The sequence below is a fragment of the Thamnophis sirtalis genome, unplaced genomic scaffold (assembly GCF_051295495.1).
Source record: "Thamnophis sirtalis isolate CommonGarterSnake01/CBP01778 unplaced genomic scaffold, rThaSir2_p1.2 scaffold_6, whole genome shotgun sequence".
NCBI lineage: Eukaryota > Metazoa > Chordata > Lepidosauria > Squamata > Natricidae > Thamnophis > Thamnophis sirtalis.
In genome coordinates, this window is record NW_028261386.1 from 14,192,350 (window position 1) to 14,208,780 (window position 16,431).

Genomic DNA, 16,431 nt, shown 5'->3' on the forward strand with positions numbered 1-16,431 from the left:
CCCATATTGTTGAGGGCCATAGGCTGACTCTGTAAACTGCTTAAAGAGGGCTGTAAAAGTACTGTGAAGCAGATAAGTCTCTGTGCTAGAAGTTGAGGCCTACCTGTATTTAAACACATCGCTATTGCTTGGAGCCTGAGCACAACGTGAGCAACTAACTTAGGAACTCTCTAACCCCAAAAAAGTATGTCCTGAATGAGCATCTATTAAAGCTTGGGTTGAGTCATCTGACATGCACTGCTGTTCTCATGGAGGTGATCAAACCAAGAGCATTGGGGAGGGGGGAATGCCTTTTAGACAAATTGGGAAAATCCCCAGCTATATAAAATTAGCATATCAGAGAAAAGCCTATTTTCTATGTGCAGGGTGTTTTTCACCTGTTTTCCCCAAGTGTGGAAGTGCCTTTTGCCACATTAATTAATATTTGCCACCCAGACAGAGCATTACCATCTCACTGAAAACAAAAGCTGGAGGGACTGTCATACATCTTAAGCAGATTTTTTGGGGGGTGGGTGCCTCAAAAGTGGGGCATCCTGATCTAGTCCCAAAATTCTATCTATGCTGTTGAATGAGTTCCTTTAATTTATTCTGAACACTTTGGCACCAAATTGGGTACAGTTAATCAGGGTTCTTATGTTTAATTTTAACAAGCCAAGAGTTCCAGTAAGCACAATTAGCTCAATCACTTTGCCAAAGGCTTGAGTCTCCCGAAACATCTCTTCAGCTTGGGCTTTTGAATGTAGCAGTCCTGAAGTTCAGCGCCAAGGTACGTTAAGCGCACATCCTGTTTCAGTGCTTAGAAATGGGAGGCTTTGGTATCCCAGAGGATGGATAAATTGGTACCCTCATCCAGCATCATAAGAGAAATAATTGGAACAGAACCAATGTTAAGCTGCATACAAAAACAGCAAGGTAAGTAAGGGGTTTGCTCACCTGGAGAGAATGTCTTGGGATTCTGTACCATGCAAGGCATATACAAAAGGAGAAGAACACAAGGCAGACCCAGAAGAAGGAGAGACAAAAATCAAAGGCACACTACAACAGCTTCAAATAACAATGGTGGAGGCCGCCAGAAATACAAGAACCAGAACTTTCTATCCTTCTTGACAGAGGAAGAAGAAGAGGAGGAGGAAGAAGAGGAGGAAGCATCTTAAAAATCCACACATCTTCAAGTTGCCATGTTTGAAAATACTATTCCAGTAAAAGCATGCAGGGATGCTCAAAACAAAATATTACTCTCTGGAAAGCAGTTCCATTTCCAAATGCTGCTGGCTGAACAGATAACAAGGAGGCCAATAAGTCAGACAGGAGACATTCCCTGAGCTTTCCTGTCAGTTCTTATATTTGTTTTAATTGGGTTTTTTTTTTTTTGTTCTATCGTGCCCAGAATCATGTTGGATGAGATGGGCAGTTATGTAAATTTATTAGATAAATAAAAAGTGGTTTTTGTAGCGTGTTTGATAACCTGCTTCCAAATAATTGATTGCTGGGTTTTACAATTGTACATGGGGTTTTTATGCCCTACTTTTTTTATCGAAATGTATCATCTTCATAAACTGCCCTGAACTCTGCAAGGAAACACAGGTCATCACTCCCCACCCCCCAAATTGAAATATGAGATTTACCATTTTATGTTCCTTAGGGGATGAAGCATGCCATCAATTTTAATCTAAGAATGCAGCCCAGCATGCCAAAAAGTTCACAAAACTGGCAAAAGCTGGTTTGGGATTACTTCCATGCTCATGGAACCAGGGGTAGTGTATTCAGCTGGTTCTCTCTGGTTTGGGTGAACCGGCAGCAGTGGCTGTAGGAGGCTCTGCCCACCAGATGTAATGTGCAACCATCTGTGCATGCGCAAAAAGGTGGTGTGCATACACAGACCAGAGGTGGGTTGCAAATCCTGGTGCTACTGGTTTGCATGTGCGCAGGTGTTACGCTTCTGCAGGCGGGTGGGCGGAGTCTCCCGCCACCACCACCATCGGTTCACCTGATCTGGGACAAATTGGGAGCAACCTACCTCTGGCGCAGACGCAGCAGGTGCACTCACATTTGTGAACCAGTAGGGAAGGTAAATGTATCCCACCGCTGCATGGAATGTGCCCAAAATTCGTGACCCGTCAAAACCGCGGTCCACTAAAGCGCGCCCGATTAAAGCGTGTACCTGACGTCATCAGCAGCGCGACAAATACGACCGCGGAGAAAAAAGGGCGCTTTAAAAAGCGCTTTTAAAGCAAGCCGATTCACATAAAGGTAAGGGTTAGGTTTAGGTTTAGGGTTAGGTTAAGGGTTAGGGTTAGGGTTACGTTAAGCGTTAGGGTTAGGTTTAAGGTTAGGTTAAGGGTTAGCGTTAGGTTTAGCGTTAGGTTAAGGGTTAGGTATAGGGTTAGGTTAAGGGTTAGGCTTAGGGTTAGGTGGGTTAGGTTTAGATTTATGCGTTAATTTTAAGTTTACCGCTCATAGCGTGCTGTTTTCGTCGCGCTGTGATGACATCACGTATGCGCTTTCGTTGAGCGCACTTTAGTCTACCGCGGTTTTGTGGTGGAACCCCCAAAATTAGCCTTTCCCTGTCCTGGAATCTTTCAGCTGTACTAGAGCTGCAGCTCCCAGGATACCTATATAGAGTTGGGTTCCTGGGAATTCTGGAAGCAGTCGCCGTATATCTGGAGGGCACTAGACTGGAGATGGATGTAACATATATATCAATACTTTAAAGAGTTTAAAAAGGAAACAGAGCTTAGCTCTCTCCTCCTCCTTCCCTCGCCTGTGCTGTTAGGTGAAGTGTTCAATGTGCCCCTGATGAGTTTTGCTTCCTCAATGACGTCACACGCCCACGTGGACTCTTTTGCACTGGGGCACTTTAGGCGAATGTAATCATATGATTACATAATTAACCCAGCTGTCTCATTAAGAAAATCAACTGAAATTCAGGGCATAATTAGTCATACAGCAATTAACATGCTGATGAGCAAAAATGATGACAATCCCTCAGGATGGGGAGGATGCTGGGACCACCCATGTCATTGCCAAAAAAAGGAGAGCAATCCTATTTCAGGACTAAAAAGAGATCTGGGTTAAAAAAAACCACCACATTTGCTCACTTAATCTAACAGGAGGAAGAAAAGCCCAGCTCAAGCAGGCATTGTCCACACATTAATAAGACGCCCCTCCCAGTTAGGTTGCTGTTCAAATTAAAAAAAAAAAACCAGTTAAGACATGCTGGGGTGACTGAGAGACCAATTCTGAATCCAAAACTCCAGTCCACATTTTCCAGCTGAGCCAACAGTATTCAAAAGCAAGAATGAACTGCACACAATGGTGATATATTGGGGAGGGGGGGAGAGAGGTGACAAAAAGTAGAAACTGTGTGTGCGTGTGTGCATGTGTGTGTGTATGAGGAAGGAAGGAAGGAAGGAAGGAAGGAAGGAAGGAAGGAAGGAAGGAAGGAAGGAAGGAAGGAAGGAAGGAAGGAAGGAAGGAAGGATCAATTGAAAGGGAGAGAAGGGGATACCTAAGTACATCACTTATTGGAATAGTTTTGGCTGCAGGAGCTGGTTTGTGGCAAGAAGAACCTGTTTCTTCTCAGTGAAATGTTCTAACCCAGGGGTGTCAAACTCGTGTCGTCACGTGACATATTGCAACTCCCCCCCACCCCCTTTCGCTAAAACGGAGGTGGCTATGGCCAGCATGCGACACATCCGGCCCACAAGTTTGACATTCCTGCTCCAAAGGTGGGCTGCTCCCAGTTCGGCAGTGGCGGGAGGCTCTGCCCACCCACCTGGACATTTCTGTGCATGCACAGAAGCGTTGCGTGCGTGAGCATGAGAGAGAGTGAACCGGTAGTAAACCAATTAGCAACCCACCACTGCCTTGCTCTAACCCTTATCCTCGGTTAGAGCATTCACCAATCTGTCCAGCCTTGCCTCCTCTCATCGCTAATAGCTCCGGAGGTTTTTCTGCAGTCAGAGTAGAAACTTTCCTATCATCAGTAATCCAAACCTGGTCATTCCAGGGGAGGAATATGAGGACACAAAGTGTGGGCTGTATTGCCCACAGCCCCCTATAGATATTGTTGGATAGTCATAATTGAAGGCCTTTCCGTTCTAAATAAGGACCCACAAGCAGACAGGTAAGCATGTCGCAGAGAAGGGCTTCATTGCCTGACCCACCCATTACTTTATGGGAAATCATAAGCTCTCCTTTCGATGTTCGAAATTGCAGCATCGATATACAGCTGTGCTGCCTCATTTCTGGCTTCTAAGAACGTGGCTCAGGTCTTCTAACGGGAAGGAGACAGGAATCAATCACAGCGGAAAATGCTTGAGTAAAACCAGAAACATCTATAACTATGTAAAGAATTCCAATGGCTCAAACCATTATTCAGAATTATGTCCTGCTGCCCCTCCTCACAGATACAGTACTTGCTTATCTGTCTGCCACGGATCACTTCCCTCTCTGTCCCTGGGAACTGAGAAAGTCTAAGTTCAGAGAAACAGGCCAAGGAGTCAGGTAAAGGTTCCCCCTCGCACATATGTGCTAGTCGTTCCCGACTCTAGGAGGCAATGCTCATCTCCGTTTCAAAGCCGAAGAGCCAGCACTGTCCGAAGACGTCTCTGTGGTCATGTGGCTGGCATGACTCAACGCCAAAGGGGCACGGAATGCTGTTACCTTCCCACCAAAGGTGGTTCCTATTTTTCTACTTGCATTTTTATGTGCTTTCGAACTGCTAGGTTGGCAGAAGCTGGGACAAGTAATGGGAGCTCACTCCGTTACGCGGCACTAGAGATTCGAACCACTGAACTGCTGACCTTTCTGATTGACAAGCTCAGCGTCTTAGCCACCGAGCCACTGCGTCCCTTAGCAGGAGTATCTTATCCATATTCCTCCAAAATCCAAAGCTGGGAGGAAAGGTAGGTGGGTCAGAGTGATGGAATAAGCTGCCAAATTTAAGATGTCTTTTTCTTTTTTCTTTCTGTTTGCATATAATGGTGCAGCTTTCCCAAAACTGCAAGGGAAAACATGCTTGCTTGTCCTCATTTCAGTACAACAGCTGGAAGGCAGCAGGTGAGAGCAGTCCTAGGGCTTTTCTAGAAGGCCACATCATTTTATTGCCTTGGGCTGGGGCAGCATTTCCACCTACATTGGCCAATTGGCTATTTGGGCATTCCAAGCATGCCACTTGCTTTCTGGACTTTAGCAAGTAGCCTATCTCCCTGGGTAACCGATGGAGCAAACTGGAAAGAAAAAGACTGGAGTTTACTCAGCAGAACCGGAAAGTTGTTTAAAATTTATTTTTAATTTCCTATGGATTTTCATTAAAGCGGAGCTGTTTGATCTGGGTTTGTTAAAAATAAATAAATACTTCCCTCCCATTTATACAGAATCCTTGAAAGTTCCAGTATCTACACATAAACTGTGGATCTGCAAATACCGCTATGCCGACCCACAACCCACAGAACTGTTATTATTTTCGCCTACCTGCAACGCATGCCACATGCGCACAGCTCTAATGCAACGAGGCTGGCAATCTCCTCTATTTATCTTGCTAAATTCCAATTTGCCAAATGGTAACTCATTCATCTCCTGGGGTTGAATGGGGGTGCGGGGAGGGAGGGAGGGATTGTCGAATGGTAAAACAAAAGGACTTCATTACAGGCCCCTGTAACACTGACAACCGTCAGGCAGACCGTTATGAAACATGAGCAGAACCACACAGGCAATTAATATTTTATACAGCTGGTAATGGCTTCCGAAGGGCTGGCTCTAAAAATAATTCATTCTCTGCGCTTCAAATCCTTTCAGAGAGGTTGTATCTGCTTTTCCAAAACCAGGTCTTCAAGCAAAAGTGGCTCAGCGCCTGCTTTCTTTCGAGAAATCTCCCTCCCACACAAGGAGTAAGGAGGGGCGGGAGGGCTGGGGAAGGAAGAGCTGTGGGAAAGAGTATCCTGAAGCTAGTCCTCTCCCCAGTGCACAAATCAGCAACACTGAGAGGCATAAAGGAGGTCTTAAATGACCCTTTATGCTGCCCTTGGGAAGTCTCAACAATATCCATAACTATGACACACGTGTGCATAGGCACACATACAGGGAGGGAGAGAGGAGAGGGGGGTAGGAGGTAGTGAGAGAGACAGAGATAGAAACACACACACACAGACACACACAGAGAAAGAGAGAGAGAGAGGCACACAGAGAAACAGACAGACACACACGGAGGGAGGGAGGAGGGAGGGAGGAAGGGAGAGAGAGAAACAGAGGCAGAGACAGAGAGGCACACAGAGAAACAGATAGAGACACACAGAGAGAGACAGACACACAGAGAGACACACATACAGAGAGAGATAGAGACAGACACAGAGAGACAACAGACAGACAGACACACACACACACAGAGGGAGGGAGACAGACAGACACACACCGAGACACACACATACAGAGAGAGACAGAGACAGACAAACACAGAGAGATAGACGACAGACAGACACACACACACACAGAGGGAGACAGACAGACAGACAGAAGCAAAGGAAAGCTTTACCAGGGCATTCCCAGAGATGTTGATGCAGAGCAGAGGATAGAATTAGACCTGGGACACCAGTTTTGGCCAACTGACAATTGTTCTGCTTTATTTACTTTACACAACCATCCTGAGGAACAGAGAGGCAGGCATGGAAATTCGTAAACACTATCATAATAAGCTCTTCTGCACTCTTCCACAAATAAAAATGCACCGCAGACCAAGTAGCCTAATTACACTCTGGCTTCTGAATATTCAAATGTATCCTGATATAATTGATACATTAATTATTTCCCAGAAAATTAATGAATCCACCTTGCCCGGAGAGGGGTGTTTTTTTTTGGGGGGAGGGGGGTTGTGAACAAGGTGCATTTTCACCGCTTGGCTGTGCCAGATTAGAGAAAGAGAAGATTATTCATGATGGAGGAACTGCCAAATTCAAAGCTTTGCCAGGCTCATGGAGGTGAAGAATCAGAAGATGTTCTGGGCATTCTGTGCTGGCAGGCTTGGAGATTAAATGTTATATAACCCATAATAAGTGCAATGCCAAACTCTTAGGTTGGTATAATTTTTCCCTGAATTCCATGGGAAGGTTTCAGATCCCCTATCCTGTTTTGACCTTATCCCCATCAGAGTATTGATGGTAAAGGTGAAGTGTGACTGTTTTTCCAAGATCTCCTCCCGCCCTTCGTGTCAATCGGGTTTAAATCTTTTAATCTTTTAAAGTTTTTTTAGCAACCGTTTTCAGAGCTGGTTTGCCATTGCCAATTCCTAGGCCTGAAGGAAAGGGACTGGCCCAAGGACACCCAGCAGGCTTTGTGCCTAAGACGGGATGTCTGGTTTATAGCCTTAGGCCTTAACCACTACATCAAACTACAGTTTGTCTAGGGTGCATCAAATTTTCCAGCTACACATCTCTTTGCCCATGAACGAAAAGGAGAATACAAACTACACTGATTCTTTCCAGGGAGATCAGAATTGCTCACTTCTATCTTTTCAAACATTCTAGTTTTGTTTTATCTCATCCCTGCATCTACTCCTGAGGGCTGTTAAAACAGATCTTCTTTCTGGAGTGGCAGCTACTGTGTTTCCCTGAAAATAAGACAGGGTCTTATTTTCTTTTGACCCCCAAAATAAGCGCTTGGCCTTATTTTCATAGAGGTTATTTATTTTTGAGGTGCAGGAGGCGGGGAGCGTGGTCACCTCATAGCTGCTGCGGTGTTGCAATATTTTTGGGGAGGGCTTATTTTAGCACATGCACTCAAAAACTCAATTGGGCTTATTATCCAGGGAGGTCTTATTTTCAGGGAAACAGGGAAGTAAAGAACACTGGTTTAATAGTAGAAATTTATTAAAAGAGGAATTCTGTTACTCTTTAAATTAGTAAACTCTTTGGTTATAAACCCTTCCTGGAACTGATATTTTGTTGTCAAGGATGTTCAGAATCTGCTTGCCCAAAACAAAAAAGGAGGCCTTGAACTAAACTGAATACATCATGAAATATTATCAAAGGTTTGCAAGCACATTAAACCAGGTGCTCAGTTTCTATATTATTTAGAACTGAACAAAGGCAACTGAAAATGCAGAATAACATAGCTGAAAGGGACCCTGGAGGTCTTCTAGTCCAACCCTCTGCTTAAGTAGGAAACCCTATACCTGTGATGGCGAATCTTTTAGGGACTGAGTGCCCAAACTGCAACCCAAAACCCACTTATTTATCGCAAAGTGCCAACATGGCCAACTCTATCTCACTCATGTGGTTGGTGCCTGTATGAGACAGGCAGGGTTGGGAATCCAGGGATCTCTTGTGGATGGGGCAGGGAGTGGGTGGGAGGATAGAAATATCCAACCTGTTTGTGTGTATGTGTGTGTGTGTGTGGTGTGTGTGTGTGTGTGTGTGTGTGTGTGAGAGAGAGAGAGGGGGGGGGGGAAACACACACTGCACCAGCCCTGATGTAACTCTCCAAGATTGGATCGGATCTCTCTCTCTCTTTCACACTCACACACTCCCTCCCTCCCTGCTTTAGGCAGGCTGGTATATGGTATACCATATAGGGCCTACACCATTTTAGACAAATGGATGTCCTATCTCTTCTTAAAAACCTCCACCCACAACTTCTGCAGCATAAACCAAATTATAATAGTTTCTATGTATTGTCAAATAGATATTTCTCAAGAGCCACCTTTTTATCCTTGAAGTGATGGCATTGTCAGAAAATAATAGCTCAAGGGGATAAGGAAGAACATTTTTTTTTGGAACAACAATAACAGAAGAAAACTCAGATTGGAGATGAATAGAAACAGCAAATCGGCTAAAAATACTTCAAAGCTGAAACTGGAGCTCTGGCCTCATGACTTACTAAAACTTTATCATGCAAGTACCTAAAAGGACACAAGTGGCTTGTTAAGGCTTCCAAAGTCTTAAAACCAGAGACCTGGGTAGCCTTATCTGGGACCCCTTATTCCTTTTGTCACAATACTTGGCAACAAATTATATTCATTTGTTGCGCTACTGGTTTATTTTATGAAATAATGAATTGACAAGAGTGTCAGATATGAAGTGCTGCCTTACCAGTTCAGCAGGGTATCAGGTGAATGTAACAGGTGGGGGGACAAGAAATGCTTTCTAGTCCACTGGTTTATGTATTTATTTAAGTATGCCATATCAATGGCTTCTCAGAAAAGAGAAAAAGTTAAAGACTTTATACAATGTGCAGAATTAACTTCCTCCAACTACCACAGGCTCAATCAAGTCATCAGAACTCACTGCCACAGAGTCTGCCACAAGAGTGCCAATCAATTTTTTTTACAGCAATGCCAATTTGTGGGGTAAGGGGAGAGATAAATATTAAACTTTTAAACAGTTGAGAAATGGTGCAATATCATGCGCATGTCGGAGCCTAACATGCTTAAGACATGTAGCTTAAGAACATGCTTAAGAACTTCCTGTTCCAAACTGGTTTGCCAGTAGGCGAATGGGCTTTTCCCTCCATTTATTATTACAGACAGTTCTTGACTTATGGATTACAATTTGGACTGGAACTTCCATCGCTAAGCTGCCTGGTCATTAAGTGAATCATCATGTGACCGCACCTTTTTTTAACTTTTGCCACTGTTGTTAAGCAAATCTGGCTTCCCACATTCACATTGCTTGTTGGAAGCTGGCTGGAAGATCACAAATGGCAGTCAAATGATCCCAGGGAACTGAAACTGTGGAATACCGCAACCAGCCTTAAAGGTGAGTTGGTTGTCAAGCATCTGAAATGCGATCATGGAGTGTGTGTGTGTGTGTGTGTGTGTGTGTGTGTGTGTGTCCATCCGAACTGGATCGTAATTAGCTTTTGAGAAGGGTGTGTCCATCATAACTTTAAGCGACCAGTCATTAAGTGAGGACTACCTGTCATTAATATAAATTATGACACGTTCTTCTTAAAAAGTCACTTCTTTCCATTTCAGCATATATTCCAAGGATTCAGTTATTTATTAAATAGCCGTGGTGGTGCAGTGGTTAGAGTGCAGTACTGCACGCTATTTCTGCTCCCTGCCGGCGTCCTGCAATTTGGCAATTCGAATCTCACCAGGCTCAAGTTTGATTCAGCCTTCCGTCCTTCCGAGGTGGGTAAAATGAGGACCTGGATTGTTGGGGTCAATAGACTGACTGTAAGACCGCTTAGAGAGGGCTGTAAAAGCACTGCAAAGCGGTATATAAGTCTAAGCGCTATTGCTATTAAGTAAGTTATATATAAGGACTCCCATAGAATCTGTTCTAGGATCCGAAAGATTATTTTGGTAGCCAGCCAGTCTATCTGTAGACTCTATATGCAAACTCAGGCTTTTTATTAAAAAAAGTCCTGGATTCAAACCCCAAGCATCTCTAAGCTAGTTTGAGAAAAAACCTAGTCTTGTGCTTTGCTTTACTAATTTACTGTAAGAGGCCAAAGAAAGAATCTTGTAACTAAAATTATTGGGCTAGGAAGACTGAAAATGGTTGAGTTGGTTTAAGACAGCTTTTTCTCATCCTAATTTTCTTACAGATGTATGACTATAAAACCCAGGACACATAAGCCAGATTTTAAGTAGGATGATTACAGCATAGTCTGAGCCTGTTGATATCTGTTGTGCATCTATGCTCTAGTCACATATTTTCCCCTCTATGAAGGCAGGATAGTAACCCACCCCGCCAATTAGAAGGATTGGATCCAGGCAAATCATATCTGACCATCTGCATTTCCAAACATTACAGTTCACCAGTGAATAAGTAATTAAACGATGAGAGAAAAACACCTTTCACAATAATATTTATTAATGGATGCATTCCACTTAAATTCTAGCAGCAAAAGGCACAGTAGAATACGCTAAATAGCGTTTCAATGCTTGCATTATGGATTCCTTTTATCTCGATATGGATACAAGTAGAATTTACAAGCAGCAGCTCTGCTGAGCGGTCTAAGAACATTCCATACATGAATTATAAGCAGAGACAGAGAGAAAAGCTTGGAATGTAGAATGCTAGGAATAAAGGCCAAACACCCACAGGAAAACATCTTGCTTTATAATTATAATAAGCCACATCAGGGAATCAAGGCTCATTATTTCAAGATACATTTCCTGATCATGTCAATCTCAAGACGAGAGAACAAGCTGGAAGGAGGCATATGAAAGTGTGCATTGTTAGATAAACTTTCCAGTGTGTTTCATATCTTCAAAGGCTATGTAGCTATCCATGCTCACAGCAGATCCTACAAAAATCTGACCTTGAAAGAACTGAACGGAACTGAAAAACTGGCAGAGTTAGAGAATCAGTTCTTTAACAACTCATGCTTCTCTTTTTCACTCTTGCATCACAGAGTGTTTCAGGCAAGGCAACAGTTGAATAGAAACATCTCTTAATCCTGCAGCCAAACACCAGGGAAAGGTGAAAATGTCCGATGGAACTAAAGCCTATAAACACGCTGGCTTTTTTTTGGGGGGGGGGGGAACAGGACAATAAGTCAGCATACCTGGAACATCAATTAATCTCTTGTAGACATTTAGGAACGCGGCTTCTGCTTCTTTGCTTCTTTTGCCTAATGCATCAATCTGGAAAAAAAGAAAAGAAAAAAAGGAGAATGAGTCCTGGATCAGTTCCCAAATCATACATAAATACAGTATATATGGTTGAATATATGATTGCCTGAACATTACTGGTGCCAGTGTTCATTTCAAGATTAATGTGAGGAACTAAGATCTTCTTAATTAGCTCAGATCTTTCCAGTTGGAAGACCTTTCATCCACTTGATGCGAGCATCCAGTTTTAGGACACCAATAAACCTTACATTGCTGTAGTTGGCTCCTGTCATTAAGAGAAGAAAGAAACAAGGGGCAATGGTGGGACCAACCAGAAAGAAATGCTGTATATAAGTTTCTGAAATGCCCAACCCGAGTAATTTTATTTAGGTTAGAAAACCTTGGATTCTCAGTTCAACAACCACATGGCTTAATCAGAGTTGCCTAACCTTTGCAGACCGGTGAGGGGAGGAGGAGAGGTGGTTCCACGAGAGCAGCAACCAAATGCCCGAACAAATGTAGCATGTGTGCATGCGCTCACTGGCTACTCGTGCAAGTGGGGATGTATGTGCACGCACACGCTCACTCACCACTTGCATGGGCCAGTCCAAATAGCTCAAGGCCTTGTAGAGGACCGCAGCCCAGGAGTTGGGGACCTCGGGCTTAACTTATTACATTCATAGGTCTGACAGGATAGTGAGGAATGGAGAGAGCTGTCAGAGCTGAAGAAGTTTCTTGAATGAGAAACAAAATGTCTTCAAAGAAAAAAAACAAGAAAATCCAGTTGCCTCCTGAAAAAGCACTTTTAGGACAACCATGACCTGGATGACTGAGAACCTCTACAGACATAAATTTGTCTAATTGCCTTTTATACCTACTTAAATTGGAAGCTAAAACTACATTTTGTGGCAATGACCTCTATAGCTTACAGTTTGACGTGGGATGTCTAAACTGCAAACAACTGTTGCGGGGCGTTCTATGAAGGACAAAGGGGTTATAAGTGTTGTAGTCTGCTGGCGGCCTGTGGAGCTGGCAGCAGAGTCAGACAGTGAGGAGGTTGGTGAGGAACATGGGCCAGTCCTGGACTCTGGGGAAGGCTCGGACGAGGGTTTTGCATCGGAGGCAGAGAGGGGGCCAGGGCCATCTGGGAGTTATGTGCTGCCTCCGGAGCATCCAGAGTCAGATATCAGCGAGGCAGAGGAACAGAGGGAGCCTGTTCCCAGTGCGCATATGCACAGAGCTGCCAGAAGGCAAGAACAGTTAAGACAAAAGGGGTGACTCAGGAGGAAGGCTTGGAGATGATTGGCTCCTCCCATAGAACATAAAGGAGGAGCAAAGGCACGTGAGCCTTTGCAGGAAGCAACTTTGTTCGTTCTGGTCAGTTTAAACTCTGAAGCTCCGTTTTGTCTCTGTGCTCCGTGTGGCCTTGCAAAGCTAATTGGCAATTAGGTCTTTGGCAGTGTTTCAAGGGAGATAAAAATGGGTGCTCATCCGCCTTATCCCAAAAGCCTTTGGCATACTTCTGTTGGACTCTTTACAAACTATTTGTGACTCGTTACAGGCTGTGAATGAACATAATTCATAGCCGTTGACATAAAAAGAGGGTTTTGGGGATTAACCGTGTGCTTTTTACTGTCTCAGGAAGCCTAGGTCAGAACAATAAATGCAAATGAAGACAGCATCCACATTTAGACTTGAGAACTCGGAAAAGGCTATTTAGACTACTGGATCCAGTCTCCAACGTAATTGTAGAAACCCAAATTAAAGCATCTTTCACCAAGAGGACATCTAGCCTTCATTTGAGCAGATCATCTTCATTAGGTAACTGATTACATTGTTGAACTGGTCTCACTGTTAGAAGCTTTTACTTATTTATTTACTTATTACTTACGGTAACTTACTTACTTTATTTATTAAATGTATTTGCCGTGCATCTTGCCACTAAGCATTCAACATTCAACTGGAACCTGCTTTCCTCTAGTTCAATTCCATTAATTTGTGAAACTACTCTGAAAAAATGCTAAAAAGCTTGAAATCATAAGTTCACCCACCCTTTTCAAGCAGCAGCAGCACCGATACACCAAGAGTAAAAGAAGCAACAAGAAGTGTTATTAATGCTGAACACCAAAACAGCTTATACTTTGGAATCAAAGTTTGCCTCTTACTCCAGCCATTAACACATAAGCCTAAGAAGTAATACAACCTTAATACAACCTAGCAGCTCCGTAATAAACAATCCATGCTGTAAGGCATTATATACCACTTATTTACTGGACAGTTACAATATCAGCTGTGCTGCAATCAATAAATACACCTCTTTGCTTTTAATGTCAACAGCGAAACCCACATTTTGAACTATTAGGCCACAGTATGTGCTTTATTTATCTCAGGATTTTTTTATTTTTGAAAAAGCAAAGAGCATCTTTCTACCGATTTACCTTTTCTGAATGAATTAGAAATGAAACCCAAAGATTGGCACTATTTTTCCAGCATTTTCAGCTTTTTAAGGACCAGATGAAGCCTGAAAATTGGGCAACACAACAGGAAATGCTGTTGTCTTTCTTGCAAGACTGATGTCAGACGCACATGGGTAAACCAGACCGAAATGACAATAAGATGAGCTAATTCTACTGCGACATTGACAGAATCTTGCAGGTCTGAAAATAGAACCCTCGTCCTCCCTTTACAGCCTGGGAAACCCCTTTACAGCCTGGGAAACTAGGGGGAGCCTCTTCTGAACCTCTTGCCCCACTCACTATCCATTATCCAGCTGTCACCTATGCTGTCTCTTAGCTGATTGTTCCCCTGCCAAGGTGTCCTAACCACTCTCCCAAGATCTTTCTCATATACCATTACACAATCGAGACTCATTCCCTAAATCAAAAAGATCATCTACAAACTGATGTTCCTCAGTCTTCAGATTTTCCAATGATTTTATAAAATGCTATAATACTGTAAATAAGCATATTGTCAAAAGTAATGTCAGGGTTCCAAGTAACACCCCCAAAGAAAGAAGACTCCAAGGCTTGAGGTTCCTCAAAGTTCCTTTTTAATAGAGATGCCATATTGGCACATCTGGGAAAACACGAATCTGAAAGCTTCCAGGTTTTCCCCACCCAGATGAAAGTCAAAACCCTGCCTAGCACCCACATGTCCATCACGTGGCCCAATCAGGCACTGTCCCAACTGGAGAGGCCTCCCAGTTACACCGCTCCAGGTGCAGGGCAAGATGTCCTTGACTCTCTGAGAAAGGAATGTTATTTTGACTATATATCTCCCATATTCCATATAATCCCCACTCCCTTTTTCTCACAGTAGTAAATGTGGCAGGTCTGAAGACCCAATGTAAAAGATGGCTTCCAGACATGACAAGTATTTTATATAGCAAATAATTGTTATCATTAATAGAACACTCTTTGATCTTGGGAATAATTTATAATGAGAAAATTACAATCCTTGGGTTAACCTTTCAGTTTTATTAAATAATCATCATCATTTAAAGATCCCATAATCCCTTGCGGGATGGAGTCTGGGCAACTGAATGAAGCTAGCAGAGTGTTTACTAGCCAGATGCCCTTCCTGACGCCAATGCGGAGATTTGTTCGGCAGATATATTCTCAGTGTGCCCAAAGAGAGAAATATCTGCCTCTACCTAGGATTGAACTCACAGCCTCCTGATTGTGAGGAGAGAGCGCCACCTCTAGGCCAACGCACCACTCCTTTCAGTTTTATTAAATGGAAACTTTGGAATTTGGTTATTAGCCAATGACTTTCACTACAGGTAATTCTCAACTTACAACCACAATAGAGGCCAAAATTTTTGTTGCTAAGGCGAGAGACACTTGTTAAGTGAATTTTGCCCCACTTTGCAACCTTTCCTGCTACCGTTGTTAAGTGAATCATTGCAATTGTGAAGTGAGTGACACGGTTGTTAAATGAATCTGGCTTCTCCACTGACTTTGCTTGTCCGAAGGTCACAGAAGATGATCACACGACCTCGGGGACACTAACCATCATAAATACGGTTCAGTTGCCAAGCATCTGGATTTTGATCATGTGACTGTGGGGCTGCTGCAATGGTCATTAAGTGTGAAAAACAGTCACAACTCGCTTTTTCCACAACTCACTTTGAACCGACACTAAATGTTGTAAGTCGAGAACCCTGTATTTGGTGCAGTTTGTAATCATCAGTGAGCTCGGCAGGTGCTTCTCAGAACTGCCCCTTCTGCTCTTAACATTTATTAGCTATTATTTATTAAAATTCAGAATGTTCCCAATTGCCCCATTAGGTTTAATCCACAGCAAAGGCAGCTTTGTGGCTTGAAGAGGTTAAATTCTGGAGTGCTTGGCTGCTTTCCAGACCCTTTACACAAAATCGGGCTAATGCAACAGCACAAGAAGCGCCCAGACTGGCCATGATTAATAGACTGCCAAAGACAGTGCTTTCCACAAAACACACACTTCTCATTCCCCTTTGCTTCCATAGATCATGGACTTATCCTCAAAATATCTGACTGAAATTGAATTTGGCTTCTCTCTCAACCGTTCATTTCCTATGTTATGCAAAGTTATATCCTCTTTCTGCCTGAGCAGAACCAAACCAGCTGCAGCCCTTCAGAAGGAAAATGTGGTTCCAATTACAAAAAGCTGGCCTAGATACTGAACCACAGTTCTGATGCTGCTCTAATTGAGCCATCATGGAGCAAATGTAAAGTAACAAAATTGGATTAATTAGGTTTGCAAAGTTCAGCACAAGAAATCTTGGCAATGGGAAGACCGGGGAGTCGGCACTTAATAATGAAGGAAGTGCTACACAACAGAACAAGATTAAGTTATCTTAGTCCTGCAGCCTCCTACAGCCAGTAATGTTTCTG

At 43.3% G+C, this 16,431-nt stretch overlaps 1 protein-coding gene across 5 annotated transcripts in view; it reads right to left on the bottom strand.

Moving 5' to 3' along the window:
* Nucleotides 1–16,431, bottom strand: part of CUX1 (cut like homeobox 1) — a 358,739-nt gene that overhangs the window by 181,869 nt on the left and 160,439 nt on the right. For all 5 annotated transcript variants that reach the window (XM_087717241.1, XM_087717238.1, XM_087717242.1 and 2 more), the window contains exon 4: nt 11,512–11,590. In XM_087717241.1, the coding sequence (XP_087573367.1) occupies nt 11,512–11,590 (79 nt within the window). The remainder of the gene's footprint in view (nt 1–11,511; nt 11,591–16,431) is intronic.